The sequence below is a fragment of the Neofelis nebulosa genome, chromosome 9 (assembly GCF_028018385.1).
Source record: "Neofelis nebulosa isolate mNeoNeb1 chromosome 9, mNeoNeb1.pri, whole genome shotgun sequence".
NCBI lineage: Eukaryota > Metazoa > Chordata > Mammalia > Carnivora > Felidae > Neofelis > Neofelis nebulosa.
The window spans coordinates 59,621,593-59,645,050 of NC_080790.1; the positions used below are offsets into that span (position 1 = coordinate 59,621,593).

The 23,458-nt window shown below is 34.4% G+C and overlaps 1 protein-coding gene across 3 annotated transcripts in view; it reads left to right on the plus strand.

Moving 5' to 3' along the window:
- Positions 1 to 23,458, plus strand: part of WDPCP (WD repeat containing planar cell polarity effector) — a 388,941-nt gene that overhangs the window by 233,150 nt on the left and 132,333 nt on the right. For all 3 annotated transcript variants that reach the window (XM_058683943.1, XM_058683942.1, XM_058683944.1), the window contains one exon: positions 17,496 to 17,598. In XM_058683943.1, coding sequence (XP_058539926.1) covers positions 17,496 to 17,598 — 103 coding nt within the window. The remainder of the gene's footprint in view (positions 1 to 17,495; positions 17,599 to 23,458) is intronic.

Consider the following 23,458-nt stretch of genomic DNA (forward strand, 5'->3'; position numbering starts at 1 on the left):
GTGCAGGATGGTTTAGTGTTGATCTGGCTGTATTTCATGGACTCGAGACCCAAAAAAAACCTTCCATGCTGTTATGCCATCTTGGCTCCTCTCACCACCAATCTTTTATTCTTTAGTGTCTGATTTGTTTACTCCTTTCCAGTGAATTTTTCATTTTAGATACTATATTTTAAATTTCTACTTCCATTTGGTTTTTTAAAATCATTTAATCTTTCTTTGTGTTTTCCCTTAAATGTATATGTCTCTCAGTAAATGTGTGCATATGTATATGTCTGTTTTAAAGTTATTTTTGCTAATTCCATTATCTCTGCCATTTCTATGTCCACTCCAAGTGACCGATTTTTCTCTTTGTTAGGGTCACATTTTCTTAGTATTTCTCATATCTAGTATATCATCATTAGTAGCTGGAGTTCATGAATTTTGTTGCTGAGTGTGGGAATTTGTTCTATTCCTTTAAAGAATGTACAGATGGTGGGGCGCCTGGGTGGCTCAGTTGGTTAAACGTCTGACTTCGGCTCACGTCATGATCTCTCATCATTCGTGAGTTTGAGCCCTGTGTCGGGCTCTGTGCTGACAGCTCAGAGCCTGGAGCCTGCTTCAGATTCTGTGTTTCCCTCTCTCTCAGCCCCTCCTCCCTCATGCTCTTTCTCTCTCAAAAATAAACATTAAAAAAATGTACAGATGGTAATATTTTTGCACCATCTTTAGTCATAGAAATCCCTTTAAGTTGATTACTGAGTACTATTAAGGTGACCCCAGTAATACTGATATCTTCCTTTCCTTCTTGTATGATAAGGTGCCCCCAGTCTGCTATCAATGATATCTCTGAATTCTTTTTATTTCTTTTAGTAGCAAATGGTTACTAGAGTTAAGACTGTTGCTAATGTGCCTTTTTCTACTGAGTTTGGCATTGTTTTCTAGAGGAGAGAGCTAGAACAAAAGTAGTCAAAATATTCTTTTATAAAGGGCTACACAGTAAGTATTTTGGCCTTGCAGGTCACATAGTCTGTGTCATTATTCAATTCTGCCATTGTAGCTTGAACGAAGACATCAACAATACATAAACAAATGAGTATGACTGTTTTAATAAGACTTAATTTTCAAAAATTGGTTGTAGGTTGGATTTGGTTCACAGGCTGTACTTCGCTGACCTCTGTTATACAACATTTCTAGAAAACGGCTTTAGAATATTTCTACAAATATGATTCCCACTAGTATAATTATGAAAACATTCTAAGATTTCATTGCAATTCCTTTATTTTTAGAGATATGCCATAAGAGATAAATGTCTGTATTTTAAACTGATTTGAAAATACTTTTTTCGTGTGATTATGCCACCAAATTGATGTCTTAAGTTCATTAACTTAATTTTGATTGTGAAATTTCAGGAATAATTTAAAAGTTTTATTTTATCTTATAATTATGTAAAAATGATTCTAAGTTAGATTTTAAAAAATGGTACATTCAGTGAAGTCTAACTTCACTCTCTGTTTTCTTCACATTGTTCCTTTCATTCCTCTTTAGGTTGTCATTATGGTTTATCCATCTTTTATGGAAAATACATAATACCATATATGCATATATGTTCATCTAAACCCCTGTTTTACTATTTTAGTAGCACACTAAAACACATTGTTTGGCAACTTGATTTTTTCTTAACTCCGTGTATCTTGGCAGTGACTCCCTAGCAGGATAAAGATCAAAAGACTTTTTAAAATTATGATAATTATACAGGCATCCTTTGGAGATACTGTAGGTTCAAATCCAGACCACAGCAATATAGTGAGTCAAATGAATTTTTTGGCTTCTCAGTGTATTTCTACTTATATTTATACTATACTGTAGTCTATTAAGTATGTAATAGAATACAGTACAATAAAAGAAAATATGCATACCTTAATTTAAAAATACTTTATTGCTAAAAATTGCTAACCATCATCTAAGCTTTCAGTTAGTTGTAATACTTTTGCTGGTGGAGAGTCTTGTCTTGATGTTGATGGCAGCTAGGCGATCAGGTGGTAGTTTCTGAAAGTTAGAGTGGCTGTGGCAATTTCTTAAAATAAGACAGCAATAGTTTGCTGCATCAATGGACTCTTCCTTTCACAATTTCTCTTTCACATGTAATGCTGTTTGATAACATTTTACCCACAGTAGACCTTCTTCCAAAATTGGAATTAATCCTCTCAAATCTTGCTGCTGCTTTATTGACTAAGTTTATGTAATACTTTAAATCCTACTTTGCATTTCAACAGTTTTCCCAGCATCTTCACTAGGAGTAGATTTCATCTTAAGAAACCACTTTCTTTGCTCATCCATAAGAAGCAGCTCTTCATTGGTTCAAATTTTGTCATGAGACAGCAGCAATTCAGTCACAACTGAGATTCCACTTCTAATTCTAGTCCTCTTGTTACTTTCATCTGTAGTTATTTCCTCCCCTGGTCTTGAACCCCTCAAAGTCATCCATGAGGGTTGGAATCAACTTCTTCCAAATGCCTATTCATGTTGGTACTTTGACCTCTTTCCATGAATTGCGATTGATCTTAATGGCATCTAGAATGGTGAATGATTTCCAGGAAGTTTTCAATTTACTTAGCCCAGATCCATGAGAGGAATCACTATATATGGCAGCTATGAAATGTATTTCTTTAATAATAAAACTTGAGGGGCGCCTGGGTGGCTCAGTCGGTTAAGCGTCCGACTTCAGCTCAGGTCACGATCTTGCGGTCCGTGAGTTCGAGCCCCGCGTCGGGCTCTGGGGCTGATGGCTCAGAGCCTGGAGCCTGCTTCTGATTCTGTGTCTCCCTCTCTCTCTGCCCCTCCCCCGTTCATGCTCTGTCTCTCTCGTCTCAAAAATAAATAAAACGTTAAAAAATTTTTTTTTTAAAAATAAAAAAAATAATAATAAAACTTGAAAGATGAAATTGCTCCTTTCTCCATGGGCTGCAGAATGGATGTTGTGTTAGCAGGCATGAAAACAATATGAATCTCGTTGTATATCTCCATCAGACCTCTTGGATGACCAGGTGCATTGTCAACAAGCAGTAATATTTTGAGGGGAATCATTTTTTACTAAGCAGTAGGTCTCAACAGTGGGCTTAAAATAATCAGTAAAGCATATTGTAAACAAATGTGCTTTCATCCAGGTTTTGTCCTTCCATTTCTAGAATACAGTCAGAGTAAATTAACATTAATTCCTAAGGGCTGCTAGGGTTTTTGGAATGCAAATGAGCACTGGTTTCAACTTGCAGTCACCAGCTGCATTAACCCCGAACAAGACAGTCAGCTTCTCCTTTGAAGCCAGTATTGACATCTGTAGGTAAGAAAGTCCTCGATGGCATCTGCTTCCAATAGAAGGCTGTTTCTTCTACATTGAAAATCTGTTGTTTAATATAGCCACCTTCATTAATGATCTTAGCTAGAACTTTTAGATAACTTGCTGCAGCTTCTACATCATCACTTGCTACTTCACCTTGAACTTTTATGTTATGGAGATGGATTCTTAAACCTCATGAATCAACTCTGCTAGTTTCACACTTTCCTTCTGTAGCTTCCTTACCTCTCTGAGCCTTAAAAGAATTGAAGAGATTTAGGGCTTTACTGTAGATTAGGTTTTGGCTTAAGGAAATTCTGACTGGTTTGATCTTCTATCCAGACCACTAAAAGTTTTTCCATATCAGCAACAAATCTGTTTTGCTTTCTTATCATTCATGAGTTCACTGGAGTGGTACTCTTCGTTTCCTTCAAGAACTTTTCCTTTGCATTCACAACTTAACTGTTTGGTGCAGAGGCCTAGCTTTCAGCCTGTCCTGGCTTTTGATGTGCCTTCCTCACTTAGCTTAATCATTTCTAGCCTTTGATGCAAAGTGAGAGACATGCAGATCTTCCTTTTACTTGAACTACTTAGAGGTCATTGTAGGGCTATTAATTGGCCTAATTTCAACATTTTTTTGTCTCAGGGAATAGGGAGGCACAAGAAGATGGAAAGAGATGGGGAAATAGTCAGTGGAGCAGTCAGAACACACACATTAGTTAAGTTCACCATCTTATATGGGCATGGTTTATGGTGCCCCAAAACAATCATAACAGTAGCATCAAAGATCACTGATCACAGATCACCATAACAAATTCAATAACAATGAAAAAGCTTGAAATATTTTGAGAATTACTAAACTATGACAGTGACACAAAGTGAGCAAATACATTGGAAAAAATGGTGCCAATAGACTTACTTAATGCAGGATTACCACAAAACCTTCACTTTTTGAAAAAAAAAAGCAGTATTTATAATGTGCAATAAAGTGAAATGCAATAATACAAGTTATGCCTATATATACATTAGTGCAAAAAACATGAAAACCTAGTGAGCATGAATAATTTTTTGAAAAATATAAATGGCTAAAAATAACATACTAAACAAATGAATTAAAATCATCCAGTAGCCACAAGAAAAAATTCATACAAGTCAAAAATATAACTTCTGAAAGGAAGCAGAAAGTTTTATTTATGAGTTCTGTGAAAACCTCAAAAACATGCAATTTCCAATAAGTTTTTCTAACATAAAAATATGTGCCCCTATAATTAAACTTGGTAAAAAAATAAATAAATTACTTCCACATGTTTTCATATTTAAAATGATTATTCATTGCTCTGATTTATATAAGAAAGATGATTTACATAGACATTAAGAGTTGATTACTAAAATTTATGTGCATGTAACTATTTGATACATTATTATCTTCAAAGTTAATTTTCCTCAAATCAACAAAATAGAGAAATTCAATTAGCACATTATCAGAAACAAGTATTTTATTCCTGATTTTTAAAACTTATTGATCAAATTTTCTAATCTGAAATTATAAAATAATAGGTAAAAAACAAGTAACAGAAAAAGAATTATGTCAGCATTTTACTTTAATTGAAATACAGCAACATAAACTTGAATTCTGAAAGCAATTTTGGACAAGGTAAACTTGAATATCTATAATTAGAATTTAAATTTCATTTATCAATTGGTTTGAACTAACTTAAATGTTACAGCTAGAACATGGTATTCTTTTTTTTTTCTTTAATTTTTTTTAATGTTTATTTTTAAGAGAGAGAGAGAAGGAGACACAGAGTGTGAGCAGGCAGATGAGGAGAGAGAAGGAGACAGAATCCAAAGCAGGCTCCAGGCTCTGAGTTGTCAGCACAGAGCCTAACACAGGGCTCAAACTCACGAATGGTGAGAGATCATGACCTGAGCCGAAATCAGATGCTGATCCACCCGGGCACCCCTAGAACATGGTATTCTTAAATATGCATAAGCTGTTGCATGTCTTTATAGTGCTTTTTTATTTCATACAAACTTATCAGTCCCTGGAAACATTATAAAAATTAGAAAAGATTATAATAATAATATGTTATAAAAGTTAACTGTTAATAACTGATCCAAAGTATGATATAAAGATGAAAATCTATTCAAGATTGCTTTTTAGTTTTAAATATTTTGTTGTAAATTTGCATATTAAATCCGGTAGTACATTCAAAAGTCATCTGTGAAAGGTGGTAAGAACCCAGTAGCAGCAAGTTTTTTTATTTTTGATCCTAGATAACACAGACAGGATATGTGTAAATATTTAAACCTGGATCATGGCCAAAGACTATCAGTGTTTGTCATCTTTTGTGCAGTGGAAGCCAATTTCACTTAATAGTGCTAAATGATGATACTAATTTAAGTCAATTTGGCAAATGTAAAATTATAAAATTGTTACTGAGAATGACAAAAACTAAGTGGTTTATTCTTCTGAATATTTTTCTGAAAACTTCCTTCCAGGTTAGTAACACTTTAATAAAAGAACTATCCACCAACTAGGTAACCTGGTTGGGTGGTAGTAAAAGTTGGGATTTATCAATAGGGTACTTTTCAAATCTATTGCCATCTATGTTGTCCATTTAGACTTGTTAATTTTAATCTTATACAATAAATCTCTAAAAACAGACCAATAAAACAAAAAATGACTATACAACTTCCAATGTCTCCTATGCCTTGTGCCTCTCAGACACATGATTCTAAACTAAGCATGTCGTAACACAGTCCACTAGTATGTGAGAACCTTGATGGCTGTACATCAGGGGTGGATCCATGTTTTATAGAGCTTGAAGTTTGTATAATTTGAGGAGTACTTCTTAAGAAAAAATTTAAAATTTCAAATACAAAATTAGGTACTGGAAAGGCATGTGCAAATAAGAAGTATTGAAGCTTAAGCTTCATTAATTTTGTGGTAAATTCTCCTCTGTATATGGTGCATAATAGATATTCCATTATTATTTATGGAATGATCTTTTTTTATTAATTGTAATTGAATTTGAACTCAGGGTGAGTGGAAGGGCATGTCAACCCTGGTAGTGGCCTCTTGAAATGTCTTAATATGTGATTTAACAGTACATTAGCCTTAGTCTCAACCAGCTTTACTGTATATCCATTATTCATGTATGTACTGGTCTAGTCAGGTGTAAGACATGAAAATGGAATATAAAGCCAAGTAGCTTTTATTTTCTTGACTCATTTAGAATATAACCATTTTCCAGAGATATATGAACACACTAAGATGTATATATCCAACATTTAAATTAAATTCCAACACTAAAACTATCCAAAAGTTAAAAAATAAGTGAAGCTAGAGGATAAACTGGCAAGTGATATAGATACTAGATATGTCTTGCATCAAACCCTAAAGAGTTTTGTATTAGACCCTAAAGATGCATCAACTATGTCAACTGAGGAGCATGGAGTTAAAGGGATATATTCTCTACTACATTTAGCTAAAGACTATACTCAGACATGTGAATGGCAGGGAAGCTCACAAGTGTATCAGCAAGTAAATAGACTGTTTCTAAATAGAAAGATTAAAGAATGAAAACCTTCATGGTAGAGATACAGTAACAACTTAGGAACTGTTGAGGGTTACCTTCCTCAAATTAATGACCTCATTCTTTAAAGCAATTAAAAAATAAAGAGGAAAAATCATAGAATTAAGGAAAACTGAGAGAGTGAGACAGAGAAAATGATCCAGAAATAATTTGTGGGCCACAGATCTTATAGCCAACACTTACATCACTGCTAAACATAAAGTACTGAAGTTAGTAACTCACTAAGAAAACCATATTTATATGGGTATGTTTCTTTCTCTTTGGTTTATATGCCTGTGTAATAGTGCTGTAGAGCCTTACTGTTAGAGTAAGTCTTTCATATTTTTGACGATTTGCTTTGACATAAGAATTTTAAGATCAACTTGTCAAGTTCCATTAAAACCCCTGAAGTGATTTTATTGTATTCCACTGGATTTTATAAATTATATGGGGTCAGAATTGATCTTTGTCATGTATGGTCTTTTTCAGACGTAAGTAGGTGTGTCTGTATTTTAATCAGGTGCTCACTTATGTTGCCCAGTAATATTTGGTAATTTCTTCTCAAATTTATTGCATATATTTTGCTTATTTTCAGTGAAGAATCACAAATTTTTCCAGAGAAGAGAAAATAGAAAACAAGCCACCTAACTTATTTTGTAAGGCTAATATAACCTTGGTAGCAGTGTGGGCTTATTAGCTGTCAGGCTCAAGTAAAGTCATTGACTTTTCTTAAGAACATAGATGTAAACGTCTTAAATATTAGCAAATCAACTACAGTAGTGTATATTTTTAAGTTATTACAAATTACTTCATTGAATAATATGGACCCATTATGAAAATATTATGCCACTCTTGAATTAAAAGAAAAAAACCCACGTAATTATTTCACTTGATGTACACTAAAGTAGCTTCCAATTTTTCATTGTTATAAGTAATGCTGTTATTGTCAATCTTTGTACATACATTGTCACATTATTTTCTTAGGAGTTTACAAAAGTGTATATATAGGTAAATTTTTTATTCTAATATACTGTTAAGACACAGAATAAATAACTTTTTCTGGAAAGATCCATATAGCAAATATTATAGGCTTGTGGACCAAGAAGCAAAATTAAGGTTATTATGTAAGTACTTATATATAGCAAGAAAAAAACAAACAAAGCATAAATCTTTACTGACTAAATTAGAAATATAATAATTAAGTAGTTTTGCTAATACAAGTCAACAAATGTAAATAATGGAATTCTTTTTTATGGGGATAACATTGTACTTAAATTAGGGTTGAAAGCTGGTGTTCCTCATTAAAAAAAATCTGCAAATGTTCATCTGTAAATACTGAGCTATGATGAGTTTGTATGTATTTCACTTTTGCAAATTTCTTTCCTCATAGATAGGTACTGCCACGTGTTAGTATCATTAACCCATAGGCATATGGTTTTAATTGAGTATATTCACCAATTCAAAGATATTTTTAGAATTCCATTAACTAAAAGACAGAATGCCGTTTAGCAGGTCATTTTATTACAAATTAGTCACATTAATTTAAATTAGTTATAAAATTATAAAAGTTAATTTGTAATAAATTAATTTGTAATAAATTTGTAATTAAAATTAATTTATTATGAAATTAATTTGTAATACAATGACATACTAAACAGCATTCTATATTGGGACCTCATCAAGATAAATAGCTTCTGCACAGTGAAGGAAACAATCAACAAAACTAAAAGCAACTGATTAGGAAAAGATATTTGCAAATGACATATCAGATAAAGAGTTAGTATCCAAAATCTATAAAGAACTTACCAAACTCAACACCCAAAAAAACAAATAATCCAGTGAAGAAATGAGCAAAAGACATGAACAGACACTTTTTCCAAAGAAGACATCTAAATGACTACAGACACATGAAAAGATGCTCAACATCCCTCATCATCAGGGAAATACAAATCAAAAGCACAGTGAGATACCACCTCACACCTGTCAGAATGGCTAAAATGAACAACTCAGAAAACAACAGATATTGGCGAGGATGCAGAGAAAGGGGAATCCTTTTGCACTATGGAGAATGCAAACTGGTGCAGCCAGTCTGGAAAACAGTATGGAGGTTCCTCAAAAATTTAAAAATAGAACTACCCTATAACCAGAAATTGCATTACTAGGTATTCATCCAAAGTATACAAAAATGCTCATTCAAAGGGGCACATGTACCCCAGTGTTTATAGCAGCACTATCAACAATACCCAAATTATGGAAAGAACCCAAATGTCCACCAAATGATGAATGGACAAAGAAGATGTGTGTGTCTGTGTGTGTATACAATATATATATATAATGTGTGTGTACATATATATGTATGATATATATAATACATATATACATACATACACACCCACAATGGAATATTAATGGACAAACAAAAAGAATGAAATGTTGCCACTTGCAACAACATGGACGGAACTAGAGTGTATTATGCTAAATGAAATAAGTCATTCAGAGAAAGACAGACATCATGATTTCACTCGTGGAATTTAAGAAACAAAAAAGGTGAACATAGGGGAAGGGAAGGAAAAATAAGATGAAAAGAGAGAGGGAGGCAAACCATAAGAGACTCTTAAATACAGAGAAGAAACTGAGGGTTGCTGGAGGGGTGTTGAGTGGGGGGATAGGCTAAATGGGTGATGGACATGAAGGAGGGCACTTGTTGGGATGAGCACTGGGTGTTTTACCTAAGTGATGAACCACTTAATTCTACTCCTGAAATCATTATTACAATATATGTTAACTAGCTTGGATTTAAGTAAAATTTAAAAATTAAAAAATAAAATGTAGAAAAATACTGAAAAAGACTGCTGTGGATTAAAATCAGAAAATATATTGCTACGGGAATGTGTGTAGAATGAGATTTCCTTTATTCTTCACAATTCAGGGAATGTATAACACAGCCTGACATTACTTGCAAGTCAAAAAATGGTAGTTATCATTGAAATTATCACAGTATAAGTTTCACACCGAAGTTCTACTTTACCTTGTAGTTTTAGGTTGAAATATTTTTAAGTCTGCAGCATACACTAATTCCAAAGCCATTTAGAGTTAAATAAGAGTAGTTGAGCACAGTTCTTCCAACCATTTAAAAATGTAAATACCATTTTTAATTCAAGGACTATACAAAAGGCAAGCTATATTTGGCCTCTAGGCCATACTTTATGGATGCCTGCTCTATAAAGTCTTATATTCCCAGTAAATAAGTGCCTGGTTCCCCCAAACTTGCAACCAGTAAATATTCCTTTTCATAATTTAATTCCAATGTAGTTAACATATACTATTAGTTTCAGGTGTACAATATAGTGATTCATTAATTGTATATATTACAGGTGCACATCGTGACAAGTGTACTCTTAATCCCCTTCATATCTTTCACCCATCCCCCCCACACACACACCTCCCCTCTGGTAACCATCAGTTTGTTTTCTATAGTTAAGTGTCTGTTTCTTGGTTTGTCTCTTTTTTTCTTCGTTCATTTGTTTTCTTTCTTAAATTCCAAATGTAAGTGAAATCATAGGATATTTCTCTTTCTCTTATTTCACTTACCATTACACTCTATAGTTCCATTCATGTCATTGTAAATGGCAAGATTTAATTGTTTTTTGCCATTGAATAATATTCTGTTATATATATGTACCACATCTTTATCTGTTAATCAGTTGATAGACACTTGGGCTCCTTCCATATCTTAGCTATTGTAAATAATGCTGCAATAAACATAGAGGTGTATGTATCCCTTTGAATTAGTGTTTTTTGCATTCTTTGGGTAAATACCCAGTAGTGTGTCTGTGAGATCATAGGGTAGGTATATTTTTACCTTTTTGAGGAAACTCCATACTGTTTTTCACAGTGGTTCCACTAGTTTGCATTCCCACCAACAGTGCAAGAGGGTTCCTTTTTCTCCACATCTTCACCAAAACATGTTGTTTCTTATGTTGTTGATTTTAGCCATTCTGACAGGTGTAAGGTCATTGTGGTTTTGATATGCATTTCCCTGATGATGATTGGTGTTGAGCATCTTTTCCTGTGTCTGTTGGCCATCTGGATGTCTTTTTTGGAGAAATGTCTGTTTATATGTTCTGCCCAATTTTAAAGTGCATTATTTGTGTTTTCTGGTGTTGAGTTGCAAAAGTTCTTTATATATTTTGGACAGTAACCTGTATCACATATGTTATTTGTAAATATCTTCTCCCATTCAGTAGGTTGTCTTTTAGTTTTGTTGATTGTTTCCTTTTCTGTGCAAAAGCTTTTTATTTTGATGTAGTCCCATTGGTTCATTTTTGCCTTTCTCTTGCCTCAGGAGACATACCTAGAAAAATGTTGTTATTGCCCATGTCAGAGAAATCACTGCCTGTGCTCTCTTCTAGGATTTTGTGTGTGTGTGTGTGTGTGTGTGTGTGTGTGTTTTGAGGTCTCACATTTCAGGTTTTTAATACCTTTAACTTTATTTTAGTGTATCCAGTTTCATTCTGTTGCATGTAGCAGTCCAGTTTTCCGAGCACCACTTATTGAAGAGACTGTCTTTTTCTAATTGCATATTCTTGCTTCCTTTGTTGAAGACCATATAAACTTGGGTTTATTTCTGGGCTCTCTATTCCATGCATCTATGTGTCTGTTTTTGTGCCGGTACCATATTGTTTTGATTCCTACAGCTTTGTAATATATCTTCAAATCTGGGATTGTAATACCTCCAGTTTTGTTCTTTGACAGTTTTGCTTTGACAATTCAGGGTTATCTTTTGTGGTTACATACCAATTTTACGATTATTTGTTCTAGTTCTGTGAAAGATGATGTTGGTATTTTTATCAGGATTGTAAAAAATCTGTAGACCACTTTGAGTAGTATGGATATTTTAACAATATTGGTTCTTCCACTCCATGAGCATGAAATCTTTCCATTTGTTTGTGCCGTCTTCAATTTCTTTCATCAGTGTTTTGTACTTTCAAGAGTACGCGTCTTTTACTTGCTTGGTTAAGTTTACCTTTAGGTATTCTTTTTGCTGCAATTATAAATAGGATTTTTTTCTTAATTTCTTCTTCAGCTACTACATTATTAGTGTATAAAAATGTATTAGATTTTGCTTTATCAAATGAATTATCAAAATGTGTATTGATTTTGTGTCCTGTGGCCTTACTGAATTCATTTATCATTTCTAGTACTTTTTTTTTTGGTAGAGTCTTTAAGGTTTTCTATGTATGGTATCATGTTATCTGCAAATAGTGTCAGTTTTACTTCTTCCTTACCAACTTGGATGCCTTTTATTCCTTTTTCTTCTCTGATTGCTGCAGCAAGGACTTCCAGTGCTATTAAATAAAAGTGGTGAGGGTCGACTTGTTCCTGATTTTAGGAGAAAAGCTCTTAGTTTTTCCACCATTGAATATGATGCTAGCTGTGGGTTTTTTCATATATGACCTTTATTATGTTCTCCCAAACCTACCTTGTTGAGGAGTTTTATCATGAATGGATGTTATACTTTGTCAAATGTTTTTTCTGCATCCATTGATTATGTAGTTTGTATCCTCTCTTGTTGATGTGATATATCACACTGATTGATTTGCAAATATTGAACCACAGTTGCAGTACAGGAATAAATCTCATTTGATTAAAGTGAATGATTTTTTAATGTATTGTTGGATTCAGTTTGGTGATATTTTGTTGAGGATTTTTGCACCCGTGTATCAGAGATACTGGCCTATAGTTCTCTTTTTTTTTTTTTTTTTTTTGTAGTGTCTTTTCTGGTTTTGGTATCAGGGTAATGGCAGTCTCATAAATGAATTTGGAAGCTTTCCTTCCTCTTCTCTTTTTGGAATAGTTTGAGAATATGTATTAACTTTTCTTTAAATATTTGGTAGAATTCACCTGCTAGGTGTCTGGTCCTGGACTTCTTTTTGCTGGGTGTCCTCTGATTACTGATTCTATTTCATTACTGGTAATTAGTATTTTCAAATTTTCTGTTTCTTCCTGATTCAATTCAATTTCTAGGAATCTATCCATTTCTTCTAGATTATCCAACTTGTTGGCATATAATTTTTCATAATTTCTTATAATTCTGTTTCTTTGGTGTTCATTATTATTTCTCTTCTTTCATTTATGATTTTATTTATTTGAGTTCTCTCTCTCTCTTTTTGATGAGTCTGGCCAAAGGGTTATCAATTTTTAAAAAATCTTTTCAGAGAACCATCTCCTGGTTTCATTGATCCTTTTTTTTTTTTTTTAAGTTTCTATTTCATTGATTTCTGCTCTTATCTTTATTATTTCCTTCCTTCTGCTGGTTTGCAGTTTTGTTTGTTCTTTTTATGGCTCTGTTAGGTGTAAGTTTAGGTTGTTTATTTGAGATTTTTCTTGCTTCTTGATTAAGCCTGTATTGCTATAAACTTCCCTTATAGAACAGCTTTTGCTTCATCCCAAAGATTTTGGAACATTGTATTTTCATTTCATTTGTCTCCCTGTGATTTTTGATCTCCTCTTTGATATTTTTGTTGACCCATTCATTGTTCAATAGCATTAAATAATCCAATAAGTAGCATGTTATTTAACCTCCATATATTTGTGTTCTTTCAGATGTTTTTCTTGTGTTTGATTTCTAGTTTCATAGCATTGTAGTCAGAAAAGATGCATCGTATGACTGATCTTTTTGAGATTGTTTAGACTTGTTTTGTGGCCTAACATACTCCATTCTGAACATTGTTCCATCTGCACTTGAAATGAGTGTGTATTCTTGTATTATAGGATGGAATGTTCTGGGTAGATCTCTTAGATCTCTCTGGTCCAATGTGTCATTGAAAGCCACTGTTTCCTTGTTGATTTTTTGTGTGGATGATCTATCCATTGATGTAAGTGGGTTGTTAAAGTCCTCTATTATTATTGTATTACTATTGATCACTTTCCTTGTTTGTTATTAGCTGCTTTATGTATTTGGGGCTGCGATGTTGGGTGTATAAATATTTGCAATTATTTTATCTTCTTTTTGGATTATTCCTTTTATGATTATATAGTCCATTTTCCTTTATTACAGTCTTTGGTCTAAAGCCCACTTTGCCTTGTATAAATATTGCTACCCCAGCTTTCTTTTCACATCCTTTTGCATAAGTGCTTTTCTATCCTTGCACTTCCAATCTGCATGTGTCTTTAGGTCTGAAATGAGTCCCTTCTGTGTAGCATATAATGGGCCTTGCCTTTTTTATCCATTCCATCAACTCATGTCTTTTGATTGAAGCATTTAGTCCATTTACATTCAAAGTAATTATTGATAAGTATGCATTTTGTTACTTGTCTTATGGTTGTTTTTGTAGTTCTCTGTTCCTTTGTTCTCTTGCTCTCTTCTGTCACAGTTTGCTGGCTTTCTTAGTGATAAGCTTGGACTCCTATTTATTTTGTGCATATTTGTTAACGGTGTTTGATTTGTGGTTACCATTAGGTTTATATATAACATCTTATGTATATAGCAGTCTATCTTCAGTTGATAGTCCCTTAAGTTTGAACCATTCTAAAAGCACTAAATTTTTTATCTTTTTCCAGCCCCATTTTATGAATATCATTTCCTACTTTACACCTTTTTATTCTGTGAGGCTCTTGACCAATTTTTATAGATACATTTAATTTTACTGTTTTTTTGCTTCCTACTTTTCTTACTCTTGCTTATGATCTTTCCATTCAGAGTCCCTTTAACGTTTATCGCAGGGCTGGTTTAGTAGTGATGAATTCCTTTAATTTTTGTTTGGGAAATTCTCTCCTATTTTTTAAAAATTTTTTAATGTTGATTTATTTTTGAGAGAGAGAGAGACAGCGTGAGCAGAGGAGTGGCAGAGACAGAGGGAGATACAGAATCTGAAGCAGACTCCAGGCTCTGAGCTATCAGCACAGAGCCCAGCACGGAACTCAAATTCATAAACCGCGAGATCATGACCTCAGCCAAAGTCAGACACTTAACCGACTGAACCACTCAGGCACCCCAAATTCTCTCCTTCTGAGTGATTATTATGTTGGATAGAGTATTCTTGGCTGCAGGTTTTTTTCTTAGAACTCTGAATATATCATCCCTTCTGACCTACAAAGTTTCTGCTGAAGAAGTCAGTCATATAGAATTTCCCTCATATGTAACTGTTTTCTTTTGCTGCTTTTAAAATTTCTCTTTTGCTGCTTTTTGCCATTTTAATTACTATGTGTCTTGGTGTGGACCTCTTTGGGTTAATTTTGTTGAGGGATCTCTGTGCCTCCTGCATCTGGATTTCTGTTTCCTTTCCCAGATTTGTGGAGTTTCTTGCTATTATTTCTTCAAATAAATTTTCTGCCTCCTTTTCTCTCTCCTCAGGGATCACTATAATGCAGATGTTATTATGTTTGATGGTGTTCCTGACAGGTTCCCTTAGTCTGTTTTCTTTCTTTTTTTAATTTTATTTATTTTGAGAAGCAGAGAGAAACAGAGACAGAGAACGTGCATGTGAGTGGAGGAGGGCAGAGAGAGAGGGAGAGAGAGAGAACCCCAAGCTGTCAGCCTGGAGCCTGGTAGCACCTGGCTAGATTTGTGGCACAGCTTTGGATGGGCTCCTGCCAAGGGCATACTGGAGAAGGAAATTCTGCAGTAGAGTATGGGGGCAGGGCACATGGTGCCAGCATGGTCCTTGCCATCTGCTGAGGGAGAGGACCTGCAGCCACCTGGGAAAACTTGCCAAGACTGGCAGGGTTGGGGGTGAGGGGTGCAAATCTGCAGAAGTGCACTGGGGCAGGGTGCACTGTTAGTAAGCTAGGTGGAATGTGTTGGTGCTGTGCTGGCTTCTGAAGCGTGTCCATGTATTTAGGCTCGGGAGCAGGGGAGAGAAATGGTGCCCAGCAGCTCTTTTGTTCTTGGAGAAGTTTCCCAAAGATCCCTGCCCCTCCAGCACATGCTCTGAGATTAGTAAATAAATCTTATTTCCCTTCATACCTCAGGCATTTTTCAAACTGCTGCTTCTATGCTGTATCTCAGTAGGTCTGTTTGTAGAGCAGGAACTCAGTTCCCTGTTGTCCTCCCTGCTCTCCCAGAACTAAGCCCACAGATTTTTTAAAGTTCTAGGTGTTAAGCCCCACTGACTTTCAAGTTAGGCCCCTTTAGTTTTCAAAAGCAAATGTTATGGATATTTTGTCTTCCCAGCATGAGTCCCCTGTGCCTGGGGTGCCTGGTGTGGAGATCTGGTCCATTCTCCTCTCAATGCCTGCAGCATTCCTCCCTCCTGTGGATAGTCCCTTGGGTTCCTTGGGCTCCTGACAACATCTCCACCTCTCCTGCCCTCTTTGATGTGGCTTCTTCTCTGCATTTACCTGTGGAGAGTCTGTTCTGTTAGTCTTTGGGTCTGACATTTTCTGGGCTATTGACACTGATGTGGGTGTTACCCAGTTGTATCCATGGGCGAGGTGAGTTTATGATTTTCCTACTCTGCCATCACCTCCAGAAGATGATTCTGGTTACTCTGCAACCAGTAAATATTCTTAATTTTTAAAAATGTAAACAATTTGAAATTATATCTTTTCTACTTACATTTATTTGAATATTAATAAAGTGAAGCATCTTTTCATGATTATAGGCCATTTATATTTTTTCATTATTAACTGTTCATATTCTTTTTACACTTTTATTGCAATAAAATTTCCATTCCAGCCGTCTTTTTGCACATCAAAAATAGTTCAGAATCCTTTTTACTGGCTATATCTACTTTAGTATTATTTTATACTGCTTTCTCCCACACATCCAAGACTCCTTCCATATTCAGACATTTCATTGCCTAACAGAACTGTGTTTTTGAAGTTTCTCTACATATATGCACCAGATATTAACTGGTACATTTTCTCTATTTTCCCTCCTAGCATAACTCTTATTTGTCCTTCAAGACTCAGATCAAGGATCAGTGCATCCTCTTGACTCCACAGCAAATATCTGTGGAAATACCTGTTATAAAACCTATCACATGTTATATAACTAACTGTTGTTCACAATGGTCTGTCTCCCTACTGGGCTCGCAGCTTCCAGAGACATGAAATTGTAATTGATCTCTGTATTCTAGAATAGTGCCTGACACTTAGTAGGCACTGATTATCTGCTGACTGCCTGAGTTCAAGATAATTACTATATTTGTAATGTTAACAAAGTTGTATGTGTCAGACACATAAATGTCAGAAATTTTTGTAGTAGTATTTCTTATAAAATGCTTAGCATTTTGTATGATGTGCAACAGAATTTTGTAGAAGCCATCTCCGATATTAAAATCTCACCAAAGAACATAGCAATAAAAGTTTTCATTTCCTGATAAAACTGAGTATGTCAAACATTTGGTTTAAAAACTTACCTTTTTCCCTGGAGACTTAAAACAATTTATTTAAATAACTGCTATTAGGTATAGTTATAATCTACAATTCAAGTAAATTTGCTTATACTGGGAAAGAAAACTGAGAGAATTAAAACGCAAAAAAATATTTATCAGCCATGTCTGTTTTGTAATCTGAACAGTAAGCTCTTTTGTTCAAAGTCTTCTTTGTAAGTTGACCAAGATTCATTTGGATTAATCCTTTATTTTGCTTTATTTCCAAAGGACATCCATTACTTTGCACTAGATAAGGGTGAATTGGCACTGGCTGAAGTGGCAAGAAAAAGAGCTAGTGACATTGATGCAGAATCAATAACCTCTGGAGTTGGTAAGAATTAATGCTGTTTTTTTTTAAGTGCTTTTTGTTTCAATCAATACTCGTTCAGTATCATTTATATTTATGTTTGTAGGGCATGGTTGGTTAATTTGAATTACTTTCTTTAAAAAGAAAGAAACTTTAAAAAAGAATTAAGCCTGGGTAAATAGTACAATATAGATACATAAGTTGGAACTGTGATGACATAAAAATTAATAATCACTGATTAATCATCACTTGGCAAAAGGTCAGAAGTACACTGTTCTTCTCATAAGATTTTTGAGGAAGAGTTTATTACCATCAGTGCTGTTATTAATATTAGCCAATACAGAAAGTTCTATAATCCTTTATTTGTACACATAAACATGTCAGATATATTTTGAGATATCAAAAGAATTGTCTTATACAAAGTATTTCACATGGGATTTTAGGTTTAATGGATGACTTGTTTTAATTTAGAAGCCACTAAAGTCATTTTACAGTATAGTCTTCCAAAGAAGACAAATCAGAAGCCTAAACTTAATCTTAAGGTCCATTCAAAACTTTTAATACAGAAAAATGATAGTTTTTAAAATTATTCTAATACCAAGATAAGCTTCCTTTCTGACACTCAGTAATGTGTCTCAATGTGGAAGTATTGACCTGTGGACATCCCAATTCCTATTCTTCCTGGTATTTACTATTCCTAGATTAGGCAAAGGACCCTGAGAATTGTAACATAGTTCATTTCTTTGTGGAATTCCTATGAAACAAGTAAGTTTTAATATATCTCCACTTTGTAAATTGCTTCAAATTATTACAACAAGACTCTCCATTGATTGATCATCTTTGTTTTTATAATGCTGTTTGCAGCCCAAAGGAGTAATTCTATTGCTTCTAACAGTGGAGGCCACTTTTGCATTTTAGAGAAATTTAAAGTTACTAAGCCTGAAAAGGAATGTGAAAAAATTATCCAAAATTTCAGAAAAAAAAAAAAAAACTCCACTAGTCACCAAAATGCTTCCTATGCTCTCTGTATTCTTTGATTAGACTGCTGTGGCCAGCTGAAACTTCTTAGCCAAAGAGCTTGGTTGATGTTGTTCCCTTTTTGAGCCCTGCCTCATTTCTAGCAAATATCTCTTCATTGAAACCCTGTTCCTCCCCACTTCTCAGCCTTTTTTTCAGGCCTCACCTTTTGACCTCTATTACTCTCCCTTGACAAAGATACCATTCAGTAACAATAGTTAACTATCAAGAGGTGAACTTCTCAGATTGTTCTGCTCCACTTTTATTCTAGAAAACTGGGGTGACTCCCACTCACAATTCCAAAAGGAATTAGGAAAGCATCTCTAATTTCTTTATTGTAGTTTTTGTCTAATTTTTCCATACAGCCCACATCATGCTGGGGAAAGCTAATTTTCTCTCAGATTCCTTCAATTTAATTCAACTATGCTCCCTCAAACTTTTCTGAAAGCAGAAAATAATTAAGTTTTTGGCTTGCAAAAGTGTTCTTTGATGCAAGCAAGGGGGTAAATTATGTAAAATATCAAGAATATTTAAGTATAAGTAGTTCAGTCTACATGGAAGAGTCTGTAAAAAATTATCACATGTAGTAGCTGTCAACATAAGTAAAAGAGTTGCCAAAGGAGAAGTTGAATAATAATAATCTCAACAATTTGAAAATTTTTTATTTAAATTTTTTATTCCAGTATAACATGCATACAGAAAAGCACACAAATCATGAATATAGGACTCAATGAATTTTCACAAGGTAAACATCCTGGGGTACCTGGGTGGCTCAGGTCATGATCTTGCAGTTCCTGGGTTTGAGCTCCGTGTCAGGCTCTGTGCTGACAGCTCAGAGCCTAGAGCCTGCTTCGAATTCTGTGTCTCCCCCTCTCTCTATGCCTCCCCCACTCATACTCTGTCTCTTTCTCTCTCTCAAAAATAAATAAACATTAAAAAAAACCCAACAAACACATCCTTGTGACCATTATCCAGACCAAGTAACATACATTACCAAGACCACACAAGCTATCTCCTATCCATTTTTAGATACTACAGTCCAGCCCAACTATCTTTACTATGACACTATATATTAGCTTTACCTTTCTTTCAAATTTTAAATAAGTGGAATATATATTATTTTTTTGTGTTTGGGTTCTTTTATTCAACTTTGTGAGGATCTTTTATATTGTATATAATTGTAATTCTTTCATTCTTATTGCTATATAATAGTATTCCAATATATGAACATATACAAGTTTATTCATTCTATGCCAGGTATTTGAGTTCTTTCAAGTTTGGGGTTTATTGTGAATAGTGTTGCTGTGAACATACTTGTGTTTGTCTTTTAACAGATATATCCACAGGGTATGTGCTTTAAAGTGGATTTGCTGGAACACAGGCTATATTCATATGCTCAGCTTTAGTAGTCTAGGTGAGGAAAATGTAAGCCTCTGTCCTTCAAGGTTTTTCCAGTTGGATTGAAAATCACATTTTCATAAGCCTGATTAATAGAAACTCAAACAAATTTAAATAGTATATATACTTCCTGTATACATGGAAGAGACCCAGGAAAACTGAGTAACTCCCCAAAATAGCTGAAGCCATCACCTTAAATACCATCTCCATCTAAAAACAAAAGATGATGTTGTGTGTACAGGGTCAGTACATAACGGAAGGTTACCAGAAAAAGCATGGTAAAAAAAAAAAAAAAAAAGGCTGAAGTTGTCATGCAGATTTAATAAGTTCATGCCTTCTCCACTGATAAATGTCTAGACATTTAAGAGTCCTCCCCTTCTTCCTGATACTGAGGGAGATACCCTTACAAATGGAGATTTCCTTTATACATGTAAATGTCTCCTAAGGAAGGGAAACTTGGGTTTCAGAGTTTTTCTTGTGTCTACAGTTTCTTTAAAAATAACTAGGTTAGGGGCGCCTGGGTGGCTCAGTCAGTTGAGCATCCGACTTCGGCTCAGGTCATGATCTCGCACCTTGTGAGTTTGAGCCCCGCGTCGGGCTCTGTGCTGACAGCTCAGAGCCTGGAGCCTGCTTCTGATTCTGTGTCTCCCTGTCTCTCTGCCCCTTCCCCACTCACACTCTGTCTCTCCTTCAAAAATGAATAAACATTAAAAAAAATAAAAAATAACTAGGTTAGAATAATCAATATGTGAAAGATGCATATCTTTTTTTTCAAAAAAAATATATATGTATGTATGTGTGTGTGTGTGTGTGTATATATATATATATATATATATATATATATATATATGTAAGTTTTTATTTAAATTCCAGTTAACATACAGTATAATATTAGTTTTAGGTGTACAATATAGTGATTCAGCACTTCCATACATCACCCAGTGCCCATCACAGCAAGGGCACTCTGTAATCCCCATCACCTGTGTAACCCATCCTTCTACCCACCTCTCTGGTAACCATCAGTTCTCTATATTTAAGAGCTGGTTTCTTGGTTTGCCTCTCTCTTTTTTTTCCCCTTTGCTTGTTTGTTTTATTTCTTAAATTCTACATATGAGTGAAATCATATGCTATTTGTCTTTTTCTGACTGATTTATTTTGCTTAGCACAATACTCTAGCTCTGTCCACGTCTTTGCAAGTGGCAAGTTTTCATTCTTTTTTTGTGGCTGAGTAATATTCCGTTTTATATGTATACAACACCATACAACACTATTACAGTACCACTGACTATATTCTCTATATTGTACCTTTCATCCCATGACTTATTCAATCTGTAATGGAAGCCTGTACCTCCCACTGCCCCTTTAGTCCTCCCCCATCACACCCCCTCTGGCAACCCTAAGTTTCTTTTCAATAATTATGGGCCTGTTTCTGCTTTTTGTTTGTTTTTTAGGTTGCGTATATGAGTGAAATCATATGGTATTTATCTTCCTATGTCTGGCTTATTTTACTAAGCATAATATCCTCTAGGTCCATCCATGCTGTCTCAAATGGCAAGATCTCACTCTTTTTTATGGCTAATATTCCATTGTGTGTGTGTGTATGCCACATTATCTTTGTCCATTCATCTACCAATGCACACTGTGTTATTTCCTATCTTGACTACTGTAAATAATGCTGCAATACACAGGGGTACATATATTTTTTCAGATTAGTGTTTTCATTTTCTTTGGGTAAATACCAAGTCATGGAATTACTGGATTGTATGGTATTTTTAATTTTTTGAGAAACATCCATAGTTTTCCACAGTGGCTACAACAATTTACAATCTCACCAAGAGTGCATGAAGGTTCCTTTATCTCTACATCCTTGCCAACATGTATTTCGTGTTATTTTGATTCAAGCCATTCTGACAGGTATATGGTGATATCTCATTGTGGTTTTGATTGCATATTCCTCCTGACTAGTAATGTTCAGGTCCATTTTATGTACCTGTTGGCCATCTGTTTGTCTTCTTTAGAAAAATGTCTATTCATGTAGGTACTCTTCCCACTTTTTAATTGGATTGATTCATGGGTTTTTTTTTTGGTGGTGGGTTGTATACATTCTTAATATATTTTGACTATTAATTTCTTATTAGATGGATCATTGCAAATATCTAATCTCATTCAGTAGGTTGCTTTTTGTTTTGTGGATGATTTCCTTTGCTGTGCAGTAGCTTTTTATTTTGGTGTAGTCCGAACAGTCTGTTTTTGCTTTTGTTTCCCTTGCCTGAGGAGACAGGTCAAGAAAGATATTGCTAAGGCTGACAGTCAAAGAAATGACTACCAGTGTTTTCTTCTAAGAGTTTTATGGTTTTAGGTTTAACATTTAGGTCTTTAATCCAGTTTAAGCCTATTTTTTTTTGGTATGGTATAAGGACTCCAGTTTCATTCTGTTGCATATAGCTGTCCTGTTTTCCTAGCACCGTTTGTTGAAGAGACTGTCTTTTCTCCATTGTATATTGTTGCCTCTTTTGTTGGAGATTAATTGACCATATATGTGTGAGTTTATTTCTAGACTGTCTATTCTGTGTCATGGATTGTATATCTCTTTTTATGTCAGTACTATACTGTTTTGATTCTTACAGCTTTGTAGTAGATCTTGAAATCTGGGATTGTGATACTCTTAGCTTTGTTTTTTCCCAAGATTGCTTTGGCTACTTGGGACCTTTTGTGGCTCCCTACCAATTGTGGATTATTTGTTCTAGTTCTGTGTAAAAAAGCTGTTGATATTGATAGGGATTGCATTGAATCTGTAGATTGCTTTGGGTATCAGGGACATTGAACAATATTGGTTCTTCCAATCCATGAGCATGGAGTATCTCCATTGTTTGTGTCACCTTTAGTTTTATTCAAAGTTTTATAGTTTTCACAATACAGATCTTTTATCTACTTGCTTAAGTTTCTTTACAGGTACAGTATTTTTTTTAGTGTCATTTTTTTTTAAATATCACTTTCTGCTACTTACTAGTATATAGAAATGGATCTGATTTCTGTGTATGAACTTTATGTCCTGCAACTTTACTGAATTCATTTATCATTTCTAGTAGTTTTTTTGGTGGAGTCTTTAGGGTTTTGTAATAGCATCTGTAAATGGCAACATTTTACCTTCTTCCTTACCAATTTGGATACCTTTTATTTCTTTTTCTTGTCTGACTGCTCTATGACCAGTACTGTGTTCAATAAAGTGGAGAGAGTGGACATCCTAGTCTCATTTGTGATCTTAGAGGAAAAGCTTTTCCTTTCACCATTATGATGTTAGCTGTGGGTTTTCATATATGGTGTTTATTATGTTGTGGTATATTCCCTGTAAGCCCACAGTGTTGAGAGTTTTTATAAGAAACATGTTGACTTTTGTCAAATTCTTTTTTTTTACATCTATTGAGATGATCATATGATTTTTATCCTTCATTTTAGATTTTCTGATGCT